This window comes from Mobula birostris, chromosome 2, assembly GCF_030028105.1.
Source record: "Mobula birostris isolate sMobBir1 chromosome 2, sMobBir1.hap1, whole genome shotgun sequence".
In the NCBI taxonomy this organism is placed as follows: Eukaryota; Metazoa; Chordata; class Chondrichthyes; order Myliobatiformes; family Myliobatidae; genus Mobula; species Mobula birostris.
Genome location: NC_092371.1, coordinates 3,669,351 through 3,685,911, shown reverse-complemented (window position 1 = coordinate 3,685,911; position 16,561 = coordinate 3,669,351). Strand labels below are relative to the sequence as shown.

Below are 16,561 nucleotides of genomic sequence, written 5' to 3'. Positions count from 1 at the left end.
AAAAACAGCAGAAGTGGGGAGGAACCACATTTATGTTTGTTTATTAAGCATTACTCACATTGATCCGGTTTCTGGCATGGGCTGCCTTTTCGCTCTTAGCTTGGTAGAGCATTTCCTGGTAAACTGGGGCAAGACCATCAGTGAGGTTGACCAGCATGGCATTTGGATTGCGCAGAGCCAGCATAGTTTGCTCTGCGAGCCCTCGCTGGATGGCCTCGTTAATGGCAATCACAGCCGCGTGCACTGTGTGGAGAAAAGGTGGTGTTCAGTTACAACTAGCAGGCACAAGGCCCAGGGAAATCACTTAGTTAGAATTCTAGGTACCTCTCATCCTCTCGAGGTGGTGAACTACTAAATCAGTACAGTCAAGTCTCCGTGTTCTCAAGGGCAATAGAGAGTCAGAGTGATGAAGCTTTAAATTGTATAAAGGTCAGAGTGAGATGGAGGTTTTCACAAGTCTGGTGTGTTTCTTGGTCACCATTACTGATTTCAGCATTTGTTCTGGGTTGGTGTTAAATTTGCTTTCCCCAGTGCTTTCGTGGCACATGGACCATTGTCACAGAGAGAGTCATAGAGGACTACAGTGCAAGAACAGGCCATCCAGTCCTTACTCTATCTAGTCTCAAGCAACCCACAACTGCACCATAGCCCCTCGTACCTCTCCTATTCATGTACTTATCCAAACTTCTCTCAAATGTTGCAATCAAACCCAAGTTCACCACTCCACTCGCACCACCCTCTGAGTGAAGTTTTCTCTCAGGTTCCTCCTAAATACTTCACCTATAACCTATGTCCTCTAGTTCTAGTCTCACATAACCTCAGTGGAAAAAGCCTGCTTCATTTACCCTATCTATACTCTTCAATTTTGTATACCTCCATCAAATCTCCCCTCATTCTCCTATGCTCTGGGAATAAAGTTCAAACCTATTCAACCCTTCCCTATAACGCAGGTTCTCAAACCCTGGCAACATCCTTGTAAATATCTCCGTCCTCTTCCAATTTTATTGATAGCTTTCCTGTAAATATGTGACCAGAACTGCTCACAATACTCCAAATTTGGCCTGATCAACATCTTATGCAACTTCAACATAACACCTCAACTCCAGTAATCAGTGGGTAGGGGTGGGGGTGGTAAGAATGGGATTGGAATTGGTGCAGATGGGTGGTTGATGGTCAATGCAGATTGTCAGCAGTCTGAAATAAACCATTTCCACACATCATGCTTATGACAATAATTGCTACCAAAGTAAATCTAAATACAATCCAGAATAAATGCTAGAATCAGTAACAGTGACTAGGAAACAAACCAGAATTGTGGTGAAGACCTCCATCTCACTATAGCCTTCATATAATCAACTCTCAGTTGCCCTTGGAAATGCAGGGAGATTTGACTGCACTGATTCACAGCGACTCACGGCCTCCTCGAGGGACACTTTGGGATGGTTCTTACAGTCCAACATGGCTGGCAATGCCCAGGTCCTATGAATGGATAAAACAATCTCCAGAGCTGTGTTTGGTTAGCTGATCTCAGCCTCAGGAAACAGATTATACTCGAAATGTATACCGGAAGTAGCATCATTCACTTCAGCTGAATAGGAGAAAAGGATTCCAATAACCATCAACAACTAATAACTTGGGCTTCCATACAGTAAAAGTCCCAGTTGAAATTAGAATATTATTGTCAGATGTACTGAGATACAGTGAAAAGCTTAGTCTTGCATACTGTTCATACATATCAGATCATTACGCAAAGTATTGAAGTAGAACAAGATAAACCAATAACAGAATGCAGAATGAAGTGTAACAGCTCCAGAGAAAGTGCAATGCAGGTAAACAATAAGGTGCAAGATCATATCAAGGTCGGTTATGAGGTTAAGAGTAAGAGTAACTTGTACTAGAGAACTACTTAATAGTTTTATGACTGTGGGGGGGTGCCATATGACACAGGAGCACAATTAGGCCATTGTTCAGACCACATTTTGTGCAGTTCTGGTTTCCTACTTATAAGAAGGATGCCATTAAGATGGAATACGTGCAGAAAAGTCTCACAAGAAAGTTATAAAGACCAGAGGGCTCAAACTACAAGGAAACATTGGGATTATTTTTCCTGGAGCACCGGTGGCTAAAGGATGTCCTTATAGAGGATTATATGATAATGAAATCAGGAGAGAAATTCAGATATTTTCCCAGGGTTGGGCATGGATTGAAAATGACAGGGGTAAGTTTTAAAGGGGGTAATGGGTATATGAAACAAACTACCAGAGAAAGTGGGTCAGGCAAGTACAGTTACTAAATGTAAAAAACAGAAGGACAGGTATATCATCAAGGGCCCCCAACACCCAGGCCATACTCTTTTCTCACTGATGCTATTAGGAAGGTGGTCCAGGAGCCTCAGGACCCACACCACCAGGTTCAGGAACCAATTATTACTCCTCAATCATCAGACTCTTGAACCAGTGGGGATAACTTCACTTACCCCAACACTGAACTGTTCCCACAACCTACGGCAGACAACCCCAACAGATGGACTGCTGGCCATGTCCAGACCGCGAGAACCAAATATCTGGACCACGCCGACCCACTGGCACTTACGTGAATGCACCTGTCATAACATGTAAATAAAGTGTGCGCTGCTCTAATTTATTTTATCCTCATCCCACACCGTATACTTGACCTATGCCCCCATATAGCACGCGACCTACTTCGCACTCTGTACGGTCCTCGACTAGACAGCGGCACGCACCAGCTACCTGCCTGTCAAGCGAACCTGTCGTCTAAAAACGAATTGTTACCAGCAGTAAGTCATGGACCCTAAACCAAGAACAACATGGCCTGCGTGAAAAAGCGCAAAGTCGACCAGGAAAACCGTCAGTTCAAATCTGACTGGACCGATCAGTTTTGTTTTATTTTACCGGACCACACCATTGCTAAACCAACATGCTTAATATGCATGCAGTCCGTAGCTGTCTGCAAATCAGAAAATCTGAAGCGGCACTTCAACACTATGCATGCTGACAGTTTCAATGCCAACCACCCTGCAAAATCAGATCAATGCAAACAAAAACTTGCAAATATGATAACATCATACAAGCGCTCCGTTTCTACTATCTGTAAGCCAACACCTGCATAACAGAGCGCAACAGCTGCATCATTGCATGTGTCATGGAATCTTACCAAAGCTAAGAAGCCATTCGCTGATGCCCAGTTGATTAAAACGTGTGCCATTGATATGGTTGGCAAAGTTTTAAGTCATGATGAGAAAACCAAGAAAATGGTTGTGAAGCTATTAAAGACGGTGCCATTGTCGGCTAACACGGCAATAAGGTGAGTGAATCAATTTATTTTTGTCCATTTGTCAACCTTATTGTGGTATAATAATATTACAACAATAATACTTTATACTTTATTTTCGCCAAACAATGGATACTAGAATGTACAATCATCATAGTGATATTTGATTCTGCGCTTCCTGCTCCCTGGATAACAAATTGATAATAAATATTAAAATTTTAAATTATAAATCATAAATAGAAAATATGAAAATAGAAAGCAAGGTAGTGCAAAAAAAAACCCGAGATGCAGGTCTGGATATTTGGAGGGTACGGCCCAGATCCGGGTCAGGATCCGTTCAGCAGTCTTATCACAGTTGGAAAGAAGCTGTTCCCAAATCTGGCCGTACAAGTCTTCAAGCTCCTGAGCCTTCTCCCCGAGGGAAGAGGAACAAAAAGTGTTTTGGCTGGGTGGGTCGTGTCCTTGATTATCCTGGCAGCACTGCTCCGACAGCGTGCGGTGTGAAGTGAGTCCAAGGGCGGGAGATTGGTTTGCGTGATGTGCTGCACCGTGTTCACGATCTTCTACAGCTTCTTCTGGTCTTGGACAGGACAACTTCCATACCAGGTTGTGACGCACCCCAGAAGAATGTTTTCTACAGTGCATCTATAAAAATTAGTGAGGGTTTTAGGGGACAGGCCAAATTTCTTTAGTTTCCTCAGGAAGTAAAGGCACTGGTGGGCCTTCTTGGCAGTGGACTCTGCTTGGTTGGACCAAGTCAGGTCATTTGTGATATTGACCCCGAGGAAATTAAAGCTTTTGACCTTTTCCACTTGCGCACCACCGATGTAAATTGGGTCGTGCGGTTCACTACTCCTTCTGAAGTCAGCAACCAATTCCTTCGTCTTGCTGACGTTGAGGGATAGGTTATTGTCTTCGCACAATGCCATCAGGTTCTTAATTTCCTCTCTATACTCAAACTCATCATTACCCAAGTTACGGCCTACAATTGTTGTGTCATCAGCAAACTTATATATTGAGTTCGATGGAAACTCGGCTACACAATCATGGGTGTACAGTGAGTACAGCAGGGGGCTGAGTACACAACCTTGTAGGGCACTGGTGCTCAGAGTGATTGTACTGATAATTTCATTTATAGCTACACTTGATATTTCAAATGTTACATAGAAGCTTAATTAGAAAGAACAAATAGATTAAATGAGAGAACAGAAACAGTGGAAAAGGCAGTACTTTGTGTGGAAGAGAAGTGGTGAAGACTACCATACTTTGTGTGTGTCTATGTGTGTTTTTTAAGTCCCAGATGAGTTCTCAATGTGACAGCTGACAGTTGTGATAGCTAGAGTCATAATTAAATGGTTGGTTCTGGACTTATTTTGTTTCAAGAGTGCATTTTTTTTCTTCTGTGACCCACAACACAGGCTTTGAGAATCCTAGGCCTAAATTATTACTACTACCACTACTACTACTAATAATAATAATAGCAGCAACAACAACATCTGCCCATAAGACAACTTACTAGCACAATGAAAAAAAAGACCCCTGGACGTTTTGGCCCTTGACTTGGCATACTTGACATAATTTGACCCTTGTGGAAAACTAATTGGGAAACCCTGACCTATGGACCCGCTTTCAAGGACTGCTCATCTCATGTTCTTGGTATTTATTGCTTATATTTTTTTTATTATCTCTTTCATTTGCGCATTGTTGACTTTTGCACATTGCTGTTTGTCCATCCTGTTCAGGGCAATCTTTCATCAATTCTATTGTTTCTTGGATTTACTGTGTATGCCCACAAGTAAAACAAATCTCAGAGTTGTATATAGTGACATATACTGTACGCACTTTGACAATAAATTTACTTTGTACATGAACAGGAATGACATGGACCAAAAGGGAACTAATGGGACTAGCTCAGGCAGGACACTTGTTTGGCATGATATATATACATTCAGTAAGCACTCCACTAGGTACGCCTGTTCGTTAATGCAAATATCTAATTGGCCAATCGTTTGGCAGCAATTCAATGTTCAGATCAAACATTAGAACAGGTAAGTAACGTGATCTAAGTGACTTTGACCATGGAATGATTGTTGGTACCAAACAGGGTGGTTTGAGTATCGTAGAAACTGCTCATCTGGGAGTTTCACACACAGCCGTCTCTAGAGTTCACAAAGAATGGTGCAAAAACAAAAATTCCAGTGAGTACCAGTTCTGGGGCCTTGTTAATGAGATAGGTCAGAGGAGTATAGCTAAACTGGTTCAAGTTGACAGGAAGGAGACAATGAAATCTAATAAGCACACACTATGCAGAGGAGCATCTCTGAATGTACAAGTCAAACCTACAAGTGGATGGGCTACAGCAGCAGACGACCACAAACATATACCAAGTGGCCACCTAATTAGATACCCGGAGTAAGTTAGTAGAGCAACTGTCACCTAGATAACTGGGATCAATAAGAATCCATCTATTATGCATATGCTTTAGGCTATTAGTGTCATAAAATATGTGAAAGTCGTTTTACCTACTTGCAACGAGCTGCAGTGTAAAATAAATGTCAGAGTGGAAGATAAATGGGTGGCCATGAGCTACAGTCCATTACACACCTCAGCCACCTTCAAGCTCGTGCAAAGTTTAATTTGTAGTAAGTTTTGGTTTGTAACAGTTTAAAACCTTATTACACTCTCAAAAGGCTGGATTTACAGCACAACTGTGGAATCAGCACACAAAGTGTGATCATTCATCTTAAAAGAATAGGTTGAGTAAGCTAGGGGTTTTGCCTCTTTGGAGCAAAGGGGGATGAAAGGTGACTTGATGGAGGTGTACGAGATAAGAGGCATCGATCAAATGGACAACAATCCCCCAAGGTGATTTTGACTAATACGAGGGGGCATTTTAAAGTAACTGGAGGAAATTACGGGGGGGGGGGTGATGTCAAGAGAGGCAAGTTTATTTTTTATCCACAGACAGTAATGGGTGCACAGAATGCCCTGCCAGGGGTGGTGGGAGAGGCAGATGTAGGGACATGTAAGGAACTTAAACAGGTGCATGAATGATAGAAAATGGGGGTGGGGGGTGGTTCTACGCAGGAGGGAAAACTCCACCACAGACACTTCAAAGTCCAGCTGCAAAGTTCTCATCCCCGGGAGAGGAAGGATTTTCACCTAGAAGACAAGATGGACTACATGAGCTTATGACTATAGCTCAGTATTTAATATCATCCCTTTAAAACTAAACAATGAGCCCCAAGACCTTGGCCTCAAAACCTCCTTGTGCAGTTGGATTCTCAATTTCCTCACTTGCAGACCCCCAGTCAGTCTGGATTGGCAACAACATCTCCTCCACAATTTCCATCAGCACAGGTACACCACAAGGCTGTGTGCTTTGCCTCCTGCTCTACTCACTTTATACTTATGACTGAGGGTAAGCACAGCTCCAAAGCCATATTTACATTTGCAAATGAAACCACTGTCAGAGGTCAAATCAAAGGTAGTAATGGATCAGCATACAGGAGGGAGATTGAAAATCTGACTGAGTGGTGCCATAATGACGACCACCTGCTCAGTGTCAGCAAGACGAGGGAGCTGATTGATTCCAGGAGGAGGAAACTGGAGGTCCATCAGCCAGTTCTCATTGGGGGATCAGAAGTGGGAGGGTGAACTCAGCAACTTTAAATTCCTCACTGTTACCATTTCAAAGGATCTGCACTGGATCCAGCATGTGAGTGCCATTACGAAGAAAGCATGGCAGCGCCTCTACTTCCTAAGAAATTTGCGAAGATTCGGCATGTCATCTAAAACTTTGACAAGCTCTATAGATGAGAGATGGAAATCATATTCACTGGTTACATAACATCCTGGCATGGAAACACCAATGCCCTTGTCCTTTGTATGGAAAAACCAACAAAAAGTAGTGGATATGGCCCAGTCCATCACAGGTAGGGCCCTCCCCATACTCCACAACCACCAGGCTCTTGAATCAGAGGGGATAACTTCACTCATCCTCACTCGCCCACAACCTACAGACTCACTTTCAAGAAACTCTTCATATTATCGATATTTATTGCTTTTCATTATTATTATTATATTTTGTATTTGCATAGTTTGTTGTCTTTTGCACATTGTTTGTCCATCTTGGTTCTGTATAGTGCTCCTGGATCAGTGTGGATAACAACGCTCATCTCAAGACTGAGCTGATTCTACAACCTATGGACCTCGGTGGTTGGGAAGATGTTGGAGTCAATTGTCAAGGATGAGGTGGTGGAGAACTTGCTGACACAGGACAAGATAGTGCAAAGTCAGCATGGTTTCCTTTAGGAAAAATCCTGCCTGCCTGTCTGTTAGAATTCTTTGAAGAGATCACAAGATAGATAAAAGGGATGCAGTGGATGTTGTATGATTTGGACTTTCAGAAGGCCTTTGACAAGGTGCCACACATGAGGCTGCTTAGCAAGTTAAGAGCCCATGGTATTACAGGAACATTACAGACATGGTTAGAGCATTGGCTGATTGGTCGGAGGCAGCGAGTGGGAATAAAAGGATCCTTTTCTGGATGGCTGCCAGTGACTAGTGGTGTTCTGCAGGGATCAATGTTGGGACTACTTTTTATGCTATATATAAATGATTTCATGAAATAGACTTAGATTAGATTAGATTCAACTTTATTGTCATTGTGCCAAGTACAGATACAAAGCCAATGAAATGCAGTTAGCATCTGACCAGAAATGCAAAGAATAGTGTTATTTACAAAATAACTGCGAATAAGAAGTGTTATAGCACACAAATATAAAAGTACTGAGACAGTACAATATGGGTGCAATACTGCTTAGGGCTGTGATGTGAGGTTCAGCAAGGTCACAGCCTCAGGGAAGAAGCTCTTCCTGTGCCTGCTGGTGTGGGAGCGGAGGCTCCTGTAGCGCCTACCGGTTGGGAGGAGAGTAAAGAGTCCATGGTTAGGGTGAGATGAATCCTTAATAATGCTTTTTGCCCTGCCCAGGCAGCATTTATGGTAGATGTTCTCAATGGTGGGCAATTGGGTGCCAACAATCCACTGGGCAGTTTTCACCATACACTGGAGTGCTTTGCTGTCCGATACGGGACAATTGCCATACCACACTGAGGTACAGTTGGTGAGTATGCTCTCAACGGTACAGCGGTAAAAGTCCGTCAGTATCCTGGGACAGAGGTGAGCTTTCTTGATGCTCCACAGGAAATAAAGGTGCTGTTGCACCTTTTTGATCAGGATGGAGGAGCTCAGGGACCAGGTGAGATCCTTGGAAATGAGGACACCAAGGAATTTGAAGCTTGATACACGCTCCACTACAGCTCCGTTGATGTAGATGGGGACATGAGTGTGGCTCCTAGCACACAGATAGATGGCTTTGATGCCAGGTTTGCAGATATTACGAAGATTGGTGGAGGGCTAGGTAGTGTTGAGGAAACAGGTAGGATGCAGAAGGACCTAGACAGATTGGGAGAATGTGCAAGAAAGTGGCAAATGAAATCAATGTTGGAAAATGCTTGGTCAGGCACTTCAGTAGTAGAAATAAATGTGCAGACTATTTTCTAAACGGGGAGAAAATTCAGGAACCTGAAATGCAGAGGAACTTGGGAGTCCTTGTGCAGAACACCCTAAAGGTTAACTTGCAGGTTGAGTAGATGATGAGGAAGGCAAATGTCATGTTAGCGTTCATTTCAAGAGGTCTAGAATACAAAAGCAAGGATGTGATGCTGAGGCTTTCCACCATCTGCCATGGATCTCTCCTACATTTCATTCTCCGCCGGATTCACGCCTCCAACCGCCGTTTCTTCTCCTTCCTCGCGTCCAAGAAGGACCACAAGCTCGCCCGCCTGGAGTCCATGACGACGACTGGCTCCAGCCCCTCGGACCTCGACTTCTCAGGCCTTCGGCAGGCCGAAGACCCATCTGCCTCTGGCTGACCCCAACTGGAACCACGGTCTCCCGGACATGGGCACCAGCCCCCAGCGGGCCATGGACTCACTCGTTTCTGACTCGGACCTCAGCTCTGGGGCCCTGCAGGCTACAGGCTCTGCCACCCCCAGCTCCAGATCCAGCTCGGACCGAGGTCCCGACCATCTCCGGACTGGGACCGCTCTTACTGCCGCTGGATCCTACCACCCGTCTTATTCCCCCACTACCCTCTTTCCTCCCCGCGACTCCCAACCTTCCCTCTACCCCTCATCACCCCTCCATTCCTCTGATCCCTCATCCTCTCCTAGCCCCCCTCTCCCTCCTGAGTTCTCCTATTCCTTCTTCACCTTTCCTGCCTATCACCTCCCTGCTTCCCCTCCCCCACCCCTTTATCTTTCCCCTTAATGGTTTTTCATCTGGAACTTCTAGCCTTCTCCTTCCCACCCTCCCCCCACCTTCTTTATAGGGCCTCTGCCCCTTCCCTCTTCAGTCCTGACGAAGGATTCTGGCCCGAAACGTTGACTGATCGTTTCCACGGATGCTGCCCGACCTGCCGAGTTCCTCCAGCGTGCTGTGAGTGAGGCTTCACCTTGAGTATTGTGAACAGTTTTGGGCCTCTCATCTTAGAAAAGCCGTGCTGGCATTGGAAAGGGTACAGAGGAAGTTCACAAGGATGATTCCAGGAATGAGAGGGTTATCATACGAGGAATGTTTGATGGCTCTGGGTCTGTACTCACTGGAATTCAAAAGGACGAAGGGGATCTCATTGAAACCCTTCGAATGTTGAAAGGCCTAGACAGAGTAGATGTGGAAAGGATGTTTCCCATGGTGGGGTGAGTCTAAGACAAGAGGGTACAGACTCAGAACAGAGATGAGGAGAAATTTCTTGAGCCAAAGGGTGGTGAATTTGTGGAATTTGTTGCCACATGCAGCTGTGGAGACCAGGTCATTGGGTGTATTTAAGGAAGAGATTGATAGGTTCTTGATTGGACATTGCATCAAAGGTTAAGGACAGAAGGGTAGGAACTGGGGTTGAGGAGGAGAAAAAAACGATCAGCCATGATTGAATGGCAGAGCAGACTTGATGCGCCACATGGCCTAATTCTGCTCCTTATGTCTTATCGCCTTATGACTCACTTTCAAGGACCCTACAACTCACGTGCTCAATATTATGTATTTATTATTATTACTGCTACAGGTTGACTTTCACTAATCCAGTTCCTTTGATAATCCGCACTGATTTCAAATTTTCCACGCAACTGTAACTTCAAATTTTCCGGGCCACCGTACCAATCTGCTGCGCATTGTTTTGGTTGCACTAGATCTGTTCACGTGTTGGCGCGCTCTTGTAAGCGCACACGGGCAATTCCTGCATTTATTAATGTCATTTGTCTGAGACGCAGCCGCCCGGCACCAACCCTTCTCACCCACCAGCAGCGGGGGAGCTGGCGTGCGCTAGGTCGGTCCACCTTCTCGCCTACCTGCCGGCATTCGCGCACTGCCATCCGGCGCCCCGTTCTCTTCTGCCTATGACCTTAGATCAGACGTGGTGACCCGCTGAATTTAAGCATATTACTAAGCAGAGGAAAAGAAACTAACGAGGATTCCCTCAGTAACTGCGAGTGTAACGTAGTCTTTGGGGTAACCGCAAGTCTGTGTCTTTGGTATTGCTTAGTTCACACTTGAGTGCTGGTAGTGGGTGCGCTTTATCTTTTGCCGGTGGGGATGGGGGTTGTTGCTGGCTGCCGCTTACGTGCGGGAGGGAGAGCAGCGGGGTGGGGGGGTGTCTTAGGGGTTCTAACATTTAACTGTCGTTCATTCTTTGGGGCACTCCTCTGTTTTCACGGATGGTTGCAAAGAAAAAGCATTTCAGGATGTATTTTGTATACATTTCTCTGACATTAAATGAACCTTTGAATCCTTTGATATTTTAAAGGTATGATGAGGCAGTGAGCTATTGCTTAATGTGATCCTTCTGTAATTTGGCATTTTCACTAATCCGGCACTCCTCAGGCCCCAATGGTGCCGGATTAGTGAAGGTCGACCTGTATTTGTTTTCTTGTATTTGTACAATTTGTCTTTTCCACTTTGGTTATTTGTCATATTTGTGTGTAGTTTTTGAATGATTCTTTTGTGTTTCTTTGTATCTACTATGAAGGCCCAGAAGAAAATGAACCTTGGGGTAGTATATGGTGACATGTGTACTTTGATAACAAATTTACTTTGAACTTGAAAGACTGGCCCTGGACAGCGTGCTGCTGGTGGTGGCCTCTGCCCCAGTAGGGGTGTTGGGCTTACTGACTGATGTAGGAGGGAAGAGTTGGATTGATGTTGAGTAGGTTAAAAGGTCAGCACAATATCATGGGCTGAAGGGTCTGTAGTGTTCCGTGTTCTCTTCGATGCTGAAGCTGCAGTTATGGTTTTATGTTGAAGCAACACTGAAATTGTGTTGTCAAAATCGGTAATCAGCGATTGTGGCGTGAGCTTGGGCACTCCAACCCCTGAAGGTTCATCATAGCATTCAGGTGTACAAAACCTGACTCAAGAAATCAAGACCACAGGATTAAATAAGCGTAGGCTGTTCTACAGATTAAGCCAGCAATGCTAGAATGCTAGAATGATCAAAGCTTCAGTATTCGATGAGCTTTGTCACAGACGGATAACAGGCTTCCGAGCCCAGAGAAATCAAATAGAAAATATCATAATACTAGAGGAAAGAGAAACAGATTAATGGGAAACAGGAGTGGAGTAAGTGTGACGCTACAGCCAAAAGAGCACAACAGGAGGCTAAAGAAATATTTCTGAGTCCTGTTCATCCTCACTCATTTTTAGAGATGCACCACAGAAAACATCCTATCTGGATACATCACAGCTGGATATGGCAACTGCTCTGCTCAAGACAGCAAGAAGCTAAGTTGTGTACACATTATGAAAACCAGTTTCCCCTCCACGGACTCCAAGGATGTAACGCTGAGGCTTTATAAGGCATCGGTCAGACCGCACCAGGGTGTTGTGAGCAGTTCTGTGCCTCTTATCCAAGAGAGGATGTGCTGGCATTGGAGAGGGTTCAAAGATGGTTCACAAGAATTAACCTAGGACTGAAAAGGTTAACACATGAGAAGCGTTTGATAGCTCAGGGACTGTACTCGCTGGAGTTCTGAAGAATGGGGGTGGGGTGAGATCTAGTTGAAACCAACAAAATGTTGAAAGGCCTGGATGCAGTGGACATGGAGAGGATGTTTCCTATGGGGGAGGGGGGTCGAGGACCGGAGGACACACATTCAGAATACAAGGATGTGCCTTTACAACAGAGATGAGAAAAAATTTATTTAACCAAAGGGCAGTTAATCAATGGAATTCATTGCCACAAATAGCAGTGGTGGTAAAGTCTTTGGGGGTGTATTTAAAGTGGAGGTTGATAGATTCTTGATTATTAAGGGGGTCGAAAGTTATAGGGAGAAGACAGGAGAATGGAGTTGAGAGGGATAATAAATCAGCCACAGTGAAATGACAGAGCAGAATCAAAGGGACTGAATGGCTTAATTCCGTCGGTAAAGCAGTCAACATGATCAAAGACCCCACTCACCCTGGACATCCTCTCTTCTCCCTCGCTGCATCCCATCGATTGGGAAGCCGGAGAGCACACACCACCAGGCTCAAGGAAAGCTTCCGTACAGCTGTTATAAAGACTATTGCATGGTCTTCCTATATGATAAGATGGACTCTTGCCCTCACAATCTATCTCATCACAGCCCTTGCACTTTATTGTCTGGCTGCACTGCGCTTTCTCTGTAACTGCAACACACACAGAATGCTGGGGGAGCTCAGCAGGCCGGGCAGCATCTATGGAGTGGAATAAACAGTTGATGTTTCAGGCCAAGACCCTTCATCAGGACTGACTTTATTCTGCATTGCTGTTCTGTTTTCCCTTGTACCATCTCAAAGCCCTGCCAAGATTAAATGATCTGTATGGATGGCACTCTGAAAGTTTTGCACTGCAGCTCAGTACATGCGACAAAAATAAACCAATTTACCAACTGCTATTCGAATGCACCAGTGACTGCTCGTAGCAACCTGAACTTTGAGTGGCTGCACTGCACGTTCATTGTCTACAGTCGGCTTAAAGCTTTCAACGTTCAAAGTAAATTTATTATCAAAGTATGTATATTTATTCATGACAGTACTTGGAAGGACCAGAGCAAGAGACGAATGAGAATACCATTATTTCTCAAGTCATACTTGCTAACCACACAGAAAAATACCAACAAACAGTTATTACCCCTTAATCATCAGGCTCTTGAACCAAAGGGGATAAATTCACTCAAACTTTACTCACCCCAGCAGTGAACTGGTTTCACAACCTATGGACACTCTTTTAACTTATGTTCTCAATACTTATTGCTTATTTATCTATTTATTTATTTATTATTACTTTGTCTAAGTCCTTTAAACACCTGTTCAAAAGGTCTATAGACCAGGACTGCAGACAATAGTTTACGTGTTGTCTCATTAGTTCAAGGACAAGCTGTAGATAGCAATAAACACTGAACTTGCTGAATCCAGCTGTATCCATGCTAATGACTATTAAAGCCAATTCTTCTACAAACAAAAGCACAGCTTCATTGCAAATGGTGTAATAAAACTGCCAACCATTTGAAAACATTTGTGAAGGAGACTTAAGTCATAAATGCAAGAGATTCTACAGATGCTGGAAATGTAGAGCAACACATCCAAAACACAAGACCCTTCACCAGGATCTCGGCCCAAAGCGGCAACGGTTTATTTGTTTCCATAGATGCTGCCTAACCTGCTGAGTTCCTCCATCATTTTGGGTCTGGAGACTATTTATTATTCACCTTTAAATGATCAAGCTTTGCTGGCCAAGTCAATTGTCTGTGTGCACATTTCAATATGGCCAACGCAATTAACTACAATTACTCTAGAAATGAAGAGATCCTTCCACAAATCTTTTGTTACAGCACACAAATTTAAAACACTCTATACAAAAAACCTGGAGATATGGCTTCCACTTTAAAATTTAGAGGAATATAGCCTCTCTTGGTACTGTTACAAGGTGTGTTGTTCTTAGAAAATAATCTATATCACAATTTTTCCACATTGCAAAAGCTCATCATTTGTACATGCATCAAGAAATCAGAGTTTTAAAAAAATTGCTCTCTACCCACTACCCACCCACACACACATTTTATTCAGCATTTCAAACTTCTGGAATACGATTTGAGAATTTTTTCAGGGGGAGACAGAATCCTTCAGAAAGTAGTGGATACAGCCCAATCCATCACAAACAAAGCACTCCCTGCTATTAAGCACATTTACAAGGAGCGCTGCCACAAGAAAACAGCATCCATCAAGAACCCTCACCATCAGGCCATACTCTCTTCTTGCTACTACCATCGACCAGGAGATACAAGAGCCTTAAGTCCCACACTACTAGGTTTATGAACAGACTCCTGAGCCAGTGCCAACTTCCCTCACCTCAACTCTGAACTAACTTACAGATGTTCATGTTTTCAATATTATTTATATTTTTATTTGCACAATTTGTCTTCTTTTGCACTTCGGCTATTTGTCAATCTGTTAATGCATAGTTTTTTTTATTAATTCTATTGCATTTCATTGTTTTCCTGTAAATGCCTGGAAGAAAATGTATGGTAACAGACTCAGTGGCTGCTTTATTATGTAAGCCTGCTCATTAATGCAATTATCTAATCAGCCAATCATGTGGCAGTAACTCAATGCATAAAAGCATACATTCATGGGTCAAGAGGTTCAGTTGTTCAGACCAAACATCAAAATGGGGAAGAAATGTGCAACAGTCTCTGGAATTTACAAAGAACGGTGCAAAAATCAGTAAACATCCAGTGAGCTACAGTTCTCAAAGGTCAGAGGAGAACGGCCAGACTGGTTCAAGCTGACAGGAAGGCGACAGAAACTCAAATGGCTGCTCATTACAACAGTGGTGTGCAGAAGACCACACCGGTACCTAATAAAGTGCCCACTGAGTGTATACATACTTAGATAATAAATTTACTTTGACAACCCAAATGGGCAGAACACAGAGGTTGCCCAAATACACAATATAAACACTTCTGGTACTCAAAACTTACCTGCTGCTTCATCAACTGAAAGTTCATTGGCCAAGATTCCGCCAATCTTACTAAACGAGGGCATCTGTATTCCGTACTTGTCCAGCTCCGTTTTCATGTTATTGATCTCCTCCTCTGTAAGGAAAGCGGGAATCAGAACCCACCAAGCCAATTAAAATTCAAATGAGGTTGCAAGAGCACTGAAGTAGAACAAAGCAGTCTGCACAATCAAAGTTGCAACTTTTGCATTAAGTATTCACAACCTCCGTCACTGTGACACGGTGACTGCAAATGACAACTACAAGATGCACTGTAGCAACTCCTGAAGTCTTCTGTCACAACACTTCCCTAATCAACAATATTCACTGCCCTGGAGAACACCATTACCTCCATCATGATTTTGAGATACAGTACTGTGCAAAAAAAAGTCTTAGGCACACATATATATAGCTAAGGTGGACGTACTGGAGTAATTTTATGTATTGCACTGTACTCCCGCAAAAAAAACCCATGACATACGAGTGATAATAAACCTGATTCTGATATGGGCCTCCATTGTGGACTGGGGGCAGAGAGAGGGGAAATCATGATTGGGAAAAGAGGATGGGAGAGGGAGGGGGGACAGAGCAGGAAGCACCAGAGATATTCTGTAATGATCCAATAAACTAATTGTTTGGAATCAAATGACCTTGCCTGGTGATCCAGGGCTGGGTGTGTCTGCACCCACACCATCTCTACCCCCGGCACTCTTTCTCTGCCACCTGTTCCACACCCGTCCACCCTCGCTATTCCCAACATCCTTTACTCCTGTCAGATTTACAAGCTCACCCTATGCTCCGCGTTGATAAGTACAGTACTGTGCAAAAGTCTTAGGCACGCTAGTTATATATACACATGCCTAAGATTTTTGCACAGTGCTGTATTATCTGCTGTTTTTTTTTTATGTAAACCCTGGCCTTAACTCACTGACTAGACACAGATGCAGAGTTTGCTATACGAGATGAGATTGATTAGTCTGGGACTATTTTTCAGAAAAGAACTCATTGAAAATTACTAAGTTGTTAATGTACATGACAGGATACATATTCCCCCTGGTTGAAGAGATTAGATTGAGGGGGCGAAGTTTGAGAATAAGGGCAACAGGTGAATAAATATGTTTTCATACAGATGGTAAGGCTGTGGAAAGCTCAGTCCTGAATGAACATAACTCTGGAGAGCCTGTCATTGCATTAAA

The 16,561-nt window shown here is 43.7% G+C and overlaps 1 protein-coding gene across 1 annotated transcript in view; it reads right to left on the bottom strand.

Annotated features, from left to right (window-relative positions):
- iqgap3 (IQ motif containing GTPase activating protein 3) overlaps positions 1-16,561 on the bottom strand; it is a 217,613-nt gene that overhangs the window by 167,598 nt on the left and 33,454 nt on the right. The window contains exons 7-8 of the mRNA XM_072281088.1: positions 15,349-15,462; positions 59-243 (exon numbers count right to left, since the gene is read on the bottom strand). Of these exons, the coding sequence (XP_072137189.1) occupies positions 59-243; positions 15,349-15,462 (299 nt within the window). The remainder of the gene's footprint in view (positions 1-58; positions 244-15,348; positions 15,463-16,561) is intronic.